General features: G+C 36.5%; 1 protein-coding gene across 3 annotated transcripts in view; it reads right to left on the bottom strand.

Annotated features, from left to right (window-relative positions):
* Positions 1 to 16,289, bottom strand: part of LOC139145574 (active breakpoint cluster region-related protein-like) — a 56,881-nt gene that overhangs the window by 33,744 nt on the left and 6,848 nt on the right. The window contains exons 2-3 of one of the 3 annotated variants that reach the window (XM_070716806.1): positions 7,553 to 7,635; positions 1,910 to 2,032 (exon numbers count right to left, since the gene is read on the bottom strand). In XM_070716806.1, coding sequence (XP_070572907.1) covers positions 1,910 to 2,032; positions 7,553 to 7,635 — 206 coding nt within the window. Of the gene's footprint in view, positions 1 to 1,909; positions 2,033 to 4,331; positions 4,540 to 7,552; positions 7,636 to 16,289 lie in introns of those variants that run through there. The other 2 variants (XM_070716808.1, XM_070716807.1) reach the window with 2 other exon arrangements.

The raw sequence follows: 16,289 nt of genomic DNA, 5'->3' as shown, positions 1-16,289 counted from the left end.
TCAAGATGAAATGTACAGCGGTTTTGGAGTTTTTGATGTTGACGGACAGACATACAGACATACAGACATACAGACATACAGACACACAGACATACAGACATACAGACATACATACATACAGACATTTTCCTAGCCTATAAGAATAGCTTCCATTGCCATATATACATATGGCTATGGGAGCTAAAAAACCACTGATCTGGTGATCTGAAATAGCCATGTATACCTGACAAACATCAATAAACTTAGATTGTATTAGTGACATTGATGTTGGTTGAAATCTGTGTTTTTCTGATATTTGTTGAAGACAAGGCCCTGCTTGACAATAATGCATAATTCTATCCGGTGATCTATTGTTAAATTTTCATACTGTGCTTACATGAACAGTAAACATGGGTGACAAGCCTTCACTTCTCATAAATATTAACACCAAATTTTGCTCAACTTTATTTCCTTGTACAGCCTGATAAGGCTTGTCTTCTGATGAAACCTACGCACCATAGACTGTCAAGTGTTTACTGGTTGTAAAGCATTGTACCTTTCAATTACACCATGAAAGTGTGGCTGTTCACGACGAAGTAAAAATACTTCACACACCTGTAGCACATCGTGGGTGGGTGTAAGGGATTTCCTTATACCAAAGTAATTTTGTAACTTACAGTTTATTATGTGTAAGTCATTCTGTCACTACCTGCTGCTAAACGTCATTAACATGCCCACATACGGTATATACCTTGACCACATGTAAGCTATGCTGACCAGATGACACAAAAGTGTTTGAAACCAAGCATATGTCTTATAAGAGTTTCACATTCTTGCATGAGGGGGTATGAAGTGGTCTGTTCCTGTCCAAATAAACTCAGACAATCCCCAAAGCTGCACATATGGCGTATATGAAAGGTGCCAAGGTACAGTCCATGATACCTTGGGAAGGGGGTTGGTACAAATGTGGTACGGTGATCGTTATTCTGCTTTACATGGTTTGATGTACTTTTTGGTCAGCAGAAAGCGGAAACTGTATATTTGATCTAAACAAATGCGAAATTTTTCATCATCATGTTGTGTGAATACTTTTAATAATCTGTTTGTAATTTTTGACCTTTAAAAAAGATTACTGCTTTGATTGAAATTGCTTAGAAATTGGAGCTTTATATTTACGCATGGCCATGACTGTTCCTTCAAGTTCATTACCCTGAACAAATTTCATCTAAACATGATAGTTACACTGAGTATAACGTCTATTATCACAGTGGTTAGATATAAACATAATGTGAGCATGTGAACTTGAACCTGGTAAAAATATGAGAGACCTCCTAGGTCTGTTTTGATTCAGTCTGCCAAATACATTCATGGAAACTGTAGCAATTGCTAGATTTTGGTTCACTGTCCCGTGAAACACTTCGACATCAACATATGCCGAGTAGAACCCAAAAACTTTACACAAGAACAAACTCTGTTTTCTGAAGTTTGAGCCATACTCTGGCACAATACGTATGAGAGAGACCTTTCATGTAGATTTTAGAATTTTAAGACGACATGTTACTGTTTTCACTCCATCATCTCAGATGTATTTCAAACAAAAAGTATTGGAGGGGCAGGTAACACATGTATAAATTTTTACTTTTACTAAAAGCAGGCCAAACACTGAAAAATTATATTAACAATTACATTTTATATTGCTTTATGTTATTGCATATTCCATATTAAGTACATGTATACAAGGTCAAATGCTTTTATTCACCTTCTCAATTTGCAAAGCATTCTGGGAAGAAACATCATTTTCAATCTAAAATACCACTTTCTGATAATATTCATTCTGCTATGATCACCCTGATATCTCTTACCAAACTCATATACAAACAGACAGTGTCCAAGGGGAATGGACAGATAGCTTGATGTACAAGGTACTTACATGTCTAAGTGTTTCCAGACATTCTCGGTAAACGGCATCGCTTTCCAAGATTCCTGCCACGACCAGCTTTCTCATGTCCACTGGACCGGAAATCACCGACTTACGACGAACAGGGGTTACAGGCTGTCATGAAAACAGTAATATTTAGTTAGGTGTGCTTCTGAAGGCATCCAAAAATTAACTTGGTTATGACCAAGAATTCATGGATAATGGTTCTCAAGTTATGAATATTTCAGTGCGTAAAAGGTTAATGAAGACAGTATCACCAAATCTGATTTAAATTATTTCTGAAGGAGCAGTTGATTTTGCTATGTTAGAAAGCAACTATTTTGAGTACTGTAAATACAAGGAAAACTGCAAAACAATATGTGTTTGTGACAGTGTTATTCCTTTTTAGATTGCTTGTATTTATTTCTGATGTTCCTGTTTCAGTCTAGTCTTCAAGCCTGTAATCCACGATATAACGCACCCTGGTTACAGCGTAGGCAAAATAGGGAAAGCACAGCTGTGAGATGAAATAAATGTTCCCTGTTTGGTGATACAGTAATGTGTCAACTAAATACATGAAAAAGTCTGTTTCATTCTTTGGTGGTGTATTGTGGCAAAATATTACGTTCAACTTCATGCTTGCTCCTAAAAATAACATTCCAGAACTAAACATGAATACATAATTCCCTTCGACACAATACAATTAATCTCTATCTTTACCATACACTCAGGGTTTTCTCTGACAGGGATCTAATCATGGACCCTAGAGAACTTAGGATCTACATGTATGATCCGATATATTTTTGACTGTGGTATCTTGATAGTGCATTAGCAAATGCCTGACAGGATTATTCCTAGGCATGTAACTTAGTCTAAGATGCTAAAATTCCAATAGTGGAATTCGCACGGAAGCAGCCGTAGGTTCTGTCTGTGAGCGCTGTGGAATGGACACATGGCTAAGCTGAAGACAACTATATGTACATGCACATGTATGATCCCTCTACTACACAATTTCATTGCATGAAAAACCCCATTGACATTTCTAGTTTTGTCAGCAATTCAAATTATCACTGCCTTCTTGTTGAGTGAATTTTTTGAAACAATAGTTTTGAGACCTTGAAGAGTGAGTGTGCAAGCAATGGATTTACACTGAATCATAATTGAGCAATAAACCACACAGAGTGACGCTATATGACAGGATTTTGACAAGTTCAAGACATGTATCCATCGAGTGATAGCAAGTGCATATACATACATATATGGAGAGAACTGGTCAAAACTAAGTGGTATACCTGTTGCTGACGTGGTTTATTGCTAATATATCATAACAGTATATTGAAATTCTGTCATAAATTTTTAAAAAGGAAATTTTATATAAACAAGAGCACAAGCGAGTTACAACCATACTATATCCCAAATATAGCATGGTTATTTTCACATCTCGGCCAATCAGATCACTTCATTTGCCCCATTATCATTAAGATTATCACACTGGCCCATAACTTTGCTACGAAATATCACACTGAACCATAACTTTGCTACGAAATAGATCAACAAACTTTTGTAGAGAAAAGACACTTTAAAGTGACATATGGCACCTCATCACATCATCCGGTCACAACAGACATTGTTATATATTGAGAAGTCAAGCTTACAAGAACAATACACATTAATTGGCAGGATTAATTGATTTTGCAGCACACATGGGGGTAATTGATTTAAATACACACTCCCACACCATTAGGTATGTATGAATTAAAGACTAAATAATAGCACTCTTAAACATGATGTATTCACAGCACTTACGGCAAAATACCAAACTGGGGCATGATACATGTACATGCAAAAATAGTATACAATATTATACATGCCAAACATGAATTGTTAAAATTGATGTTCTCAATTGTTTTTTACATATTTGGGAAAATATCTCAGGATACATCAAATTGAATTTGGGCGTCCTAACTCAAGCGTACATATCTCAGTGAATAACCAAAAAATACTGGCTCTGAACATTGCAATGAAGAGGGGACTATTTTTAGAGTGCACTGTTCCATGCATGCATGTATGCAGGGCGGGCCATGACATACGCACACAGACACGCAAGAAGTGTTTTTCTTTTCAATGATATTGAATTACACATTCTAGAGAAGATAATGATTAACATTCCTCAGGATAGAGCTCACTATTTTCATAAATAGCAGTGTGCTTTTCAAAAATTGCAGGAAAGAATTTTTGGCGGTGAAAAAAGTCATGGATAATTCTGTTGACTGTGAAGATTGCTTTGTTACAGTTGATACCATAGCATGACCTTAAACGATGACACATGTTCTTGGAACATTTGTCTATTTCAGGACCACAACAGAAATACATTAAAAAGACATTTACATAATTCTGCCACAAAATATGCCCTCAGAACACCACAATTACTCACACATCCCAGAAAACCGGCCAAACATTTCCTCATGTCCAGTTCATAACGGCAACCTTACCGAGTCCTCCTACAGATGTTACTGTCACCGACAGATGCCTGGCTTGTCCGACACAATTTATCACCAAATACTTGCACGCTAAGGTCACAAGAGACCGCAGTTCAACATGATAGCTGCATGTGCTGTTGACGGCAAGACACGGTGATTCACCCCACCCATATGCCAACACTCTTTTCTTTATGGCAAAGGCACACGTTCTAGGGTTATTTAATACATCACATATTACCAGCGCCTTTTCAATATTCATATTCATTTGTTTCTTCATCTCTTAGTCACTTGAAACCATTTGGCCATTGTATGCTAATAGGTCACACTGTGTCAAATTGGCCAGCTGGTTCTACAAGACATCTGCCACAATTAACCTCCTATCAAAACTGAATGATAAACATTGGTATACGGAAATGATTTTCCTGATAAGGGAGGCAATGCCTTTCAAGAGTCAGTGCTTGATCAAATACATGTCAAGCTATACACTGACTTTTCAATGCAGTAAATTTGAATCATGTTTGCCTTCCGGCATTTAAATAAAATCCCATATTTCAGAAAATAGGACTGGGGAAGCCAACAATTTTCTAACAATAAGCCAAAGAATTATAACATTGCAGATTTGACCCAGTTCTTTTTTGATTTATGAAAAATTTTCATCAAACAAATCTTGTTGATGCAAATTCTACATGTTTATTCAATAGTTGAAAGTAAACATATCTGGAATTATTTCACTATGAAAATCAAGATTTAATCATGGCACAAATCAGTTTCCATTAATAGTAAAGTATAGCACACAATTCTGAGAAAGGTGACAGAACAACGTGACAAAGTACGCCTCAATAGTGACGTAAAAAAATTGACCGACAATTAAAAGATTTATGATGGTTGCTCCATGAAGCCAAAAAAAGTGAAACAGTATTTTATTAACATATGACATCATTATATTGACAATTCTTCTTTAATGGAGTTTAAGTGATTAAAAATCCATTGAACAGTGAGCTCTTTCAACACAGCATATACACCTATAGTTTGCTATTGTCTCAGGCAAAGTGATTGTTTATTATGAACATGCTATATATGACTCACTTTAGCTGATACTTTATTTGAACTGCAATTTGAGATAGGAAATGGGAGTTAAAAGTCAAACAAAATTCTCTAGTATATATTTGATCATAAGGCGTGATTCATTTTTGCAGCTGCTTTTATGGTTTCTTTGTGTGTGGTGTTCATCAAACTGGCTGAGCAATACCAAATTGTTTTCAGGCAAGAATTTCATGCAGAATTGTATTTTCATACAACATTTTAATATTTGTCATGAGTTTGCAAATGCCTTTTTCATGTCACACACAACACTTCAGGAAATCTCCAAATCTAAGTCTTTCCTTTTCATTCTGTTATTTTTTTTTCCCTTACAAGATTTCTGAATGCATGGCAGAAGACAACAGCATGTCTGGCGCAGACTACAGTACATAGGAAGTGCCGTAGCAAAGTGAAATGGACCATCAAATAACCTGAATAGTATATTGAGTGACTGCTTTGTAGGGACAGTGGAACCATGCAGTGAATAGATGGTCTACCAACTTGTAAACATAGTTTCACACACTCAAGCTGCTTTCAACGTGAGAGTAGTGATAATAGTATAAAGAATCATAACCACATTTCAATCTTTCATATTCTTTCCCTTAACCTTTGAGCGCCAAAGTAAATTTTTGCCACCCTTATGAAACAAACCAAAATTTTTGTCCGAGTTTTGCCAAAATTTTGATAAAAACTGTGGCCAATGAAATGTTGTGTTCATTTGGTCCAAAATTATCAGAAAAATTACAGAAAAGTTCATTAAAATTGGTAAAATGTTGCACTAAAATTTTGGCGGGAAAAAATACAGCACTCAAAGGGTTAATACTTGTATTCTTCCTATTCAAACAAAATTTGTGTACTGTAATCATAGACCCTAGTGAACACTTAGCTCTGTGCTGTAATACTTTCATTCAAAATATAGCATATCTATTTTGCTTAGGTACACTTGATGCATCTTAAGACTTTTCAATTCAATTTTTTCTAAAACTGAGATAACATACAGTGAACAAGTTCTCTGCTGGGGACACTACTAAGATAACTCCAAATGTCTTTCTTTTCACGTATTTTGTTCGATTCTATTTAGAACACTTGGCTTCCACAGCTGTTCCTGTCAGACAGTAAAGTCCAATAGCCTCGTCTGCACATTTCACACATTACATAGACATGCATATAGATTTCATCTTTCCTTTTTTATAAGAAAATCATTCTCTACTTTGTCTCATCCGCACGTACAGGATGTCACAAACATCAAATAATGTTCTTTTTATAAGGTTCACATTATTGTTTGCAGGACTGACAGCCAGCATTAGCCTGCCACTCTTTTGACACAATGCCACAACTGTATCCCTGGGCATGGCCATATTAATCACGACTCCATGTGTCGGGTCTCTCTCGTCAATTATTGGTACAAACGACAGGTGGCATGCTGTATCGACATGCATAATCTACCATGTGTCCCCATTTCTGTATTCATTCAAAATACGAAAGACAACATTTCAAAACCAACGTTAATAATATTAATCCTCTTTCTACCAGGCTCCATAGACAAACCATAGAAATGACTACAACTTGGGAGAGAGAGGATTAATATCTGAGGATTCTGTTTTGAAACTTGCCACAAAAGTCTAACTCTGAACAGTCATTCAGCGAGAACATCTGTAAACAGATTGGTGATCACAGCTTCAAGAAAGGAGAATGGATACTGTGCCTGTTAGTATGCGATGGCGAAATGCCGATGGCGAAATTTACCAAAAGTTGGTGATCATATCTTACATGTGATGTAATTTGCAGTGTTTGTGATTATTTGGAGTCTGACGAAAATAGATTTTATGAATGACTCTGGCACATATACGTCATGGAAAAGTTATGTAACATGACATCTTAATGCGATATGCATGCATTTCAGAATTTATATTCACTTTCTAAACTACTCTCATGTCGAGCCTCCACTCTCCATTATGGAGAGGTTCAATGCATATGTAGCTTTCTGTGTAAGTACATAACATTTTTGCTTTGCAAACTCTTTTGAAGTAATTGTTAGTACACGTATAATATCACCTGTATATGTGAAATGACTGGTAACATATGTATCACTTACCACCGCCAAAGAATTAAGAGAAGCACCTTCTTGATCTTGGTATCTAACAGACTTCTTCGAACTACTGCTTGACGACTTGGCACCTTCAAGAAAGGAGAACGGGATACCGTGCCGGTTAGTATGCCGATGGCGAAATTTACCCCGGAAGAAATGGACCTGTTGGGTATGGTTTGAATGCAAGACCATCAAAGGTCTGCGTTGGTTGCCGGTATCAGTTTTGCCTTCGCTGCAAAGTTCACTCATTTTGTTGAGATGTTTTTGACAAACAATACAAAACTGATGGGTTCTAACGACAAAACTTAAAGACCGAAGTTCTTTTTGTAGGCTATAGTGATTTGGCAGGCCACATCAAACCCTGAGCTTGATCTGCATGGACTATGTTGACCACCGATTTGAAAACCTGAAACCGTTGGAAAGTCAATGAATAATGTACTTTGAATGACTGCGTGGTGAATCTGTTAAACTGAAACGTGACCTTTTGAACTCAGTTACCGTTTTAAACACAACAGTGCGTCAAGGTGGTCAATAGACAGTTTTCGGTCATTTTTGTTTGATTTTAATTCCCCTGATAAAGTTTTCCCCATTCACAACTAGCGTAAATCGCTGACTGAATCAGAACAAAGGCAACACGTGACAGAAAAACTTCAAATTTAAGAGACAAACTAGTCAAGCATATTCACCATATTGACAATATTCAATTTTGAAATATTGTCGAATGATGACGTACAATGGAAAACTGGACTTTTAAGAGGGATTGAATTATTACTATCTTAGTTGCTGGCTGAGTTGAACAAAGAACCGTTTTGAATCATAAAGTATACAAGATCAATTGTGTTTTGCATGACGTCACGTCCCAGTTCAACCTTGTACCATTTGTACAATGTGATTTTAGTAGTTGGGGTTGAATGTGAAATCTGCATCATGTAAACCTACAGAGAACACACCGATAGAATTACATTTGACTTGAAAAGGACAAGTTTTCTTGTGTCTATTGAGGACTGATCTCTGAAAGGTACTATTCAGTACATAGAGTGTCAATGAAAAATGTTTGCAAGCATTCAACTCCACCGAGTTCCCTTTTTTTAAATTAAAAGTTTACAGACTTCCTACTGGCGCGATACAAAATATCTCAATGTATTTAACCGTCTTTGATATTTCATTGTTTTTCTTTTCAAGTTATTTTGTAAGGATTCCGACAATTTGTTGCTATTCCCTTCCTGATTTTGTGAGCACCTTCATGTTGCCAAGCGATCACAAGATTGAGCTGTGACTTTATGAAAACTCTGACACGTGCACATTTCTCATAAGGTATTTTTGCCTCGTGACAAAATACCTAACGTTTGGGTGGGGCATGTGAACATTTAATAAACCCTTCTGGACTAGCAAAAGCAAAGGAATCATGGAGTTATTACTGCTAATGCATAAAACTTGGTTCAATACCCTATGCTGCCTAATACTTCTCGAGCTTTACACCGTGATAACTTTTTAAAAGTAGAACGTGCCGGGGACAGCTACGCAGTCTCTCAGACTTTTACAATTCTTTTCTAATCTAGAACTTGTGGAGGCTCATTTTAAAGCTCTTGGTGTAAGAAATATTTTAACTGTCTTAATATTCGAGAATCGAAATTGGTTTTCCTCCATAGAGTTAACACAGGGATGGCGGCCATTTTGAATTTTTAATATCGGTAAATCTTGAGTAATTTGTTTCTCTAGTACCAAAATTTGCACGATGACCCTTAATTTTCACTCTTGATTTTGAAAGTGAATGTTGAAAGATACCTTGAATAAAGTTTGAGCAAATTTTAAGTCTTTCACTACTGAGGCATGTACAACCTTAAACAAGAAACCAAGCTGCTTTGCTGCAATTCATTACATGAGACACACCGAGTACATTGTACTGTTTGTCATCGTGAAAATGTTACTTGTTTGTTAAGAGCAAACCACTTTCACTTTCCTTGTTGACATAACATTTGAAAACATCAAACTACTGACAAATCCCCTATTTCGCATGTATCTGGCACCCAAAGATTACAATACAAACAAGATAGCATGATCTTGTTTAAAGGAAAAGTCTTGAATGAGAGATAATCATCAAATTTCTGGGTTACTTTGATATAATGAATGGGAAATCTGAGTACCACAACTCCTATTCGTACTGCAAAGAGTGTACTTAAAGAGATGTATTACAACCTTGTCCCATACTTTTAGAATGAATGAATGAATGCACAGTACTGTGTGAGAATTTGAACAATGTCTCCTGTTGATTCTTAAACCCTGTAGTACATGTACTTCATGTATAAATATATAAAAGCAATTGCAACAATTTTGCTATTTCAAATGAAACAGCAGCATTAACCCTTTCACCACCATGGTTTGTCCCAAATCCATTGTTTTCTATGGTAAAGTTGGACCTGTATACAGGGAACTGGGGGTGAAAGGGTTAAACCAAGTTTACACTGTATCTTTACGACAATTAAGGAACATTTTTCCTGATAGCATTGAGGACAATTTCCTGCTGTGGTTTTTGGTGTGTGTTTTCTGCTATTACTGACTCTGACATTTTATCAAGAACTTGACCTTGATGTGACCCTTCAGCCTTTTCTAAGAAATTGTGACCGTTTAAAAGTGAATTACATATCATCATCAGGTTTGTGTTTTCAAAGTTTAAGATACAAAGCGCAGTACTTCAGCTTTTCAGGTCCAAGTTTTTCCATAACAGACATATGAACAAAGATTACTTGACTCATGCTGTGCCATATTATAACTAATTACTACCCTAGGGGGTATTGTTACTCTTCATTTACCATGAAAGATACCCTAAGGCATGTACATTACCGTACATGTTGATCATTACATGTATCATCAGGCATGCTGCAGGATGAACTTGCAACACTCTGGTGTGTCCTTAGTCTGTGCTTGATCAGTAGTACATATATGTCTGCCAGTGTCTGCTGACAATATTCATACATCAGTTTCTGATTGACCCCAAATGTTTAATGAACTAACGTTGGTTCATTTACCCCATTTAGAATTAAAGCTATATTGGCCAATGAAAATGATAGTTTAGGGACTGGACGTAAATTAGCAGGGGGGGAGGGCCGGGGGATTTCGTAAGAGAGTGGCCAAAAATTTATGACCCTCCCCAAAGTAAGGCTGAAAAATTTATGACCCTCCCCCAAAGCAAGGCTGAAAAATTTGTGACCCTCCCCCAGTTTCAAAAAAATAGAATATTACAAATTGATCGAATCTTCAACGTTCAAAAATTGAGGTGGGGATTTACAACACAGGGCAATATAGATGGATACATGCAAGGGATGTCTGCAAATTTTTTATTTGCTTCTGCTTGTGACAAGAACAAGTCTAGATATGGATGTCAGCCTTACCAAAGAATACTTTCAATGACATGGTGTCAGTCACATTTGACCAGCATGGGTAAAACTAATCTTGTAGACAAAATCTGGATAATTCTATGCTACAGATTTTTCAGTACTTTTAATAAAAGGGAAACCCCTGATTTCTCTGCCTACACAATATGCATTTCGATTGTTATGATAATGGTTTAATATACTGTTTAACTCTTACACTGTTTAAACTTAGTAAACCAATCATCAGATAAAGGAGTACTGTCACTGGTATTCTTGTTTCCAGTGTGGTATGGGTGGATCGTTTTGGAGAACACCATAGGATAAACTCTATGATCAAAGTAATTCATTGTTTGATTTTCTGCACAAGTTTGATGAAATGCTCAATTTTCCACTTTGTCAACACACTTGTAAATGTGGAACAAACCACAAAAAACAGTTCAAGACTTCACTGGACACAAAAAATGACACCACTGCTCAAGTGTCATCAAGCTAGGCTGACAAACTGAATTAATACTGAGCATATCATGCTTAAATACAGCAGCTAATACTGACAAATTCTGAAATCTTATGAATTTATGTAACTCTGACCTGCTAAGTAAACAACAAAACCAACATCTTGTCCATACACCATTGTTTCAAATTACAGTGACTGACAGGCAAAACTAACAAAACAGCAAACATGGAATTTAGCCATTTTCATCGGCCATTAAAGGAACAAAGTCACTCATTTTTGACAAAATTTTGGTCATTTTAATTTCCGTTGAATATATGCTTTTCTGCTGCTCAATGAAATGGGCTCAATTGCAATCTCTGGTTGTCACAGCTCAACTCATATGCATGCATGGATATAACATGTGGTCACTTAATAATTTAATTTAAGGTTTTGTACCAAAAATTGTCACAGTAAATTTCACATGTTAATGTGCCTTATAAAAAGTGAGAATTGAATTGCAATAACCAGAGAGTGAGCATATTTCAGTGAGAATAATCTATCAAAAGAAATTTTAAATGGCAAAATAATGTCAAAAATGAGCAATTTTGTCCCTTTAACTTGGTACATATCTAGTACAGATTCTTTTAATTCAAGTGTCAAGCAGCATGACCATTGCACTGTTGAAGTATTAAAATGGAGGCAATGAATATGTTATAATTGGTGCATTGACAAGATAGTACTGTAAAATGTTGACAAAAATAGCTTTGTCCAAAGTATCATAATATTAGCCATTTCTGAACAGGGATGTAAGATTACACCGCCATGTGAACTCACAAATATTTCCAATATGAAAGTGCAGTCCTCTGCTGAGTGCCGAATCATGTAGGCCGGTATGTTGTACACCATGGAGGCAGACACCAAGCATAGCATTATGTGAAAAAAGTTAAAGTCTTGGTACTAGATGACCACTAAACAAGATTGGCAGTCCGCTTGTTTCAAAGCTATTTAAAAACTTTCTTCTGGGCCTATTTCACCTCATACTTGACCCTCTGCACTTGACCTGCAAGCTTGGTACATACATTGTATTCTGGAAAATGACAGTAACTTCAACGTCATTCGTCATGTAAGTCATTAATTTCACTTAATTATTTCTGTCCGTTCTTCCCGACTGTCAAAATTGATTGAGGTCTAAGTATTAAAAGTACTTAATTTAATGATAATTTTCACCAATATGTTTCACTTACAACTTGACTAAATTGTCACTACTTCCAATTGTGAATGTGAACATCATTCTAAAAATATTTAAATACCTTCAACGCATACAAGTTTGTTTACAAGTTTGCGCTTTACCAAGAAGTTCTCTGGACGTACACTGTACATTTAGCCTATCATTTTCAGGAAATAAAGGTCTGTATGTTTAAATGATTGACTTATTGGCTTATGAAAAATATATGAAGGATCAGAAGGATGTTGGTATTGCAATTCACAAGTCTCACTGTTGTTTTTCAAAGCAGGAGCTACCAAGCTCTGCACGGCAGAGCTGTGTCTTACTGGCGTTATACGTACGGCCTCCTACCACAGGCCGTACAACGCTTGTAACACACAGCCCTGCCATGCAAAGCTAGGAGCTACCACACTCTTTTGGTAGTACCTTGGTATTATATAATGCTTTATGTAGCTGCAGTTCCGAAACTGAAGGGTTTGCCTTTTTCGAGTTTAAGCTTTTAAATTTTAGGGTTTGATCAAGTTGACGTCCTACCTAAACAGCAGTCCAAATATTGAGGTACTAGGTACAACGGCAATATTGCCCTACGCTAGGAGGATATGTGTAACACCGTCGCTACGCAAAGACTATATACTTACCCCAAAGACCTCTCTCTACTGGGTGCAGAGGCCTTCGCGTTGCGACTGTGGTTGCACCTGTGTGATGAGTATGCCGTTGTTGGAGGCAATCAAAGCAGCCAATAGCTGAATACTCTTACCATTCTCGTAGGGCTTAGACTGCTACACCAAGTCAATGACATATATCATGTCAAGTGGGCAGTAAATATGTACCCTTTCACTTTGGCTTTGAACTGCAGATGTGGAATGTTATGATTCAACAGACTGTCCAATAATTCCAATAATGAATGCCCAAATTGGCTCATAATGGAATAGAGCACACTTATACTCCATTAAGGGTGATTGTGATAAATAATGCTCTTCAAATGTTTTCTTTTATATTATTGCACATTCATGTGCCTGCCATTTTTTCTTAGGAATTATAATTTAACATTAATTGTCAAAATATCAGTGAAATTCATAATTTTGGAATGTATTACATTGACAATTGAGGGAATACTGGAAACACAATGTGACACTGATCTCCACAACAATGATATATGGTCATATTCAATGTATTGAGCAGTTCAATCTCTACATGGGGAGGAAATATGGGAAAGTACAATGTATGTTTTAAATGTGTTCCTGGTACAGATATAGAACTACATGTGTGCATGACCCCATTCACTGAATTTTATAATATTCCTGATAGACCTGTGTAGACAGACAACTGAATTACCTGTACATGTGCTCATTGCACTCATATCAAATCCAGTTTTACAAAATGTACTATGTGTTCCAGTAGACAGTGAGAAGTTTTAGTCATGTTGCCCTGTTTGTGGGAAAAGGTCAACAGAAATGCTAGGCCTATTCAAGCAATAATTTAAGCAAACAATTCAAAGCCAGGTGTTTTTAACATTGACAATACTTTGTCAATTTTTTGTGCCTCGTTTCTTTGCATTTTAAACATATCACAGAAAGCAGCCTAGATAATAGAGGATAGATTTATCCTGATTTGACACAGAAGTGGCAAACACTATTTCATGGCCAATCAAGTCTTCATATTCTGAAATGACATTGGGATTTCACCATATTTAATCAAGTTCAATCTGAATACGTGATCAACATGGCTTTGACTGTATAAATTACCCAAATTAAATTTCAACAAATGTCATATATCCTGCCATCACAACACAAATGAACATTATCCATTCCAAAGATAGTACCCACGTGGTAAAGCCAATATAAACTTGAAAATGCCACAAGTACCCATACCAATCAGATGACTGTACCTAAATATTTAATTATACTAAAATCACTTTTCTAGAATCAAAATTATTAATTATCACACCAAAGCTTGCTCTCAATTTGAAACAATAGTATCTCTAAAAACTAAAATTTATGTACCAATAAAGTGACTGATGCAGGGTGGAGCTTGGCCTTAAACTTTAAAGGGAAGTGGCTTATGAAAGAGAGGAAACTTTTGTTGATCAACAAAAAGTGGAATGAGAAATAATATTGTCAAATAATTATAGGTTCAAGATTGACTACATCAGTGGAACAGTGTAAGATATTGTGGTAATATCCAGCAGTGGTTTTGTTAAAGGGACATTAGCTGTAACTGTTGACTAATTTTTCACTACTCTGTTTCAATGTATCAACTACAGAATTTTACAATAATCTGATCATCATGACAAATGCCCGGTGTCTTGCTTGCCAACACAGCCTGTATATGTGAAATGACCATTGTTATTGTTGATAAATGTATTCTAGTCCGGACCTGAATACAAAATTTAAACAATAACAATGCAGATTATACGCATATAAGGTATATTTATGAGATAAATATTAGGAATTTCTCCATGGTTCAGGGATTCACACCAGAAACTGCAGATGATACACAGAAACAAACAAAATAAAAAAATGACCAAAGTTACAGCTAATAGATCTTTAAGGGTGGTACCTAGGTAAATGTTACCGGGGTTCCCCAGGCACTTTACCAGGGTTACCCTTGGTATATCAGTGCAGTCATACTAGCGGACAACAAAAATTTTACCAGGGTTCCCAATGTTCCCCAATCTTAGCAAAAACACTGTCCAGTGTTTATTAACAAAACACACTACATGTACATGGCAGCCGCAGCCAGGTGCCACAGGTTAGCTGCGAGGAATTAGATTGGATTTGCTATAAACTTAATGGCGATAAGAATAGCAACAAGAGAGACAATCCTATTTAAGATAATGGTGGGGAAGAGATACATAGAGAGTTGGGAATGAGCACTTAATAGAAAGTAAGAGACAATGTGCGAGTGATGTCATGTGAGCATAATTGTCTATACAAACAATTTGCTTTCTACTTTTAGTGCACCGACAACAAGCTCAAAAATTTGTGACCCTCCCCCTTAGAGGAGCTCAAAAAATTGTGACCCTCCCCCAAACAGAGGCTCAAAAATTTGTGACCCTCCCCCAAATCCCCCCGGCCCTCCCCCCCTGCTAATTTACGTCCAGTCCCTTAGGATTTTAAATGTGTAACAACATTATTGTGGAAAGGTTAGATGTAGCTCATCTGTCTTTTTAAGACCTCGTGTTCTCCCCATGGGGTTTTGAAAGGTGGGCCATCCTCGTTTTTTTTTTTTGGAGCAATCTATTCACATGTAAATAACCATTCAAAGAACACATTTTCATGACAAGAGGATATGCAAATTATCTTTTGTTATGTAAAGTGACCGTGCAGCCCCACTTTTTTTTCAAGATTGGAGAATACTTGGTACACCAAAATGAAGACATCTTGTATAGGTATGCAATTGTATGCATGTATAAGCCACAATGTAATTATTATACTTAGGGGTCGTCGATAATAAAAGCTGACGCACAAGAAACGTAATTCCTTTGTTTTACTTGAAACCCCCTCCCCCCAAAAAAACCGAAAGTTCTTATGCGAAATCAATTTTGTATTATGACGCCTTTTCTGACAAACCCACACGACACCTCTCCGATCCGCACACCATGAAAAAATACCGGAAGTGCACACTGATCAATAAACCTCCACTTTATGCGTATAACGTCTGAAGACACAGAACATTTTAATGTATTTCGCACGTAGGAAAATGTTTCACGTA

Source organism: Ptychodera flava, chromosome 12, assembly GCF_041260155.1.
Source record: "Ptychodera flava strain L36383 chromosome 12, AS_Pfla_20210202, whole genome shotgun sequence".
Classification (NCBI taxonomy): domain Eukaryota; kingdom Metazoa; phylum Hemichordata; class Enteropneusta; family Ptychoderidae; genus Ptychodera; species Ptychodera flava.
This window is presented reverse-complemented; position numbering and strand designations above follow the sequence as displayed.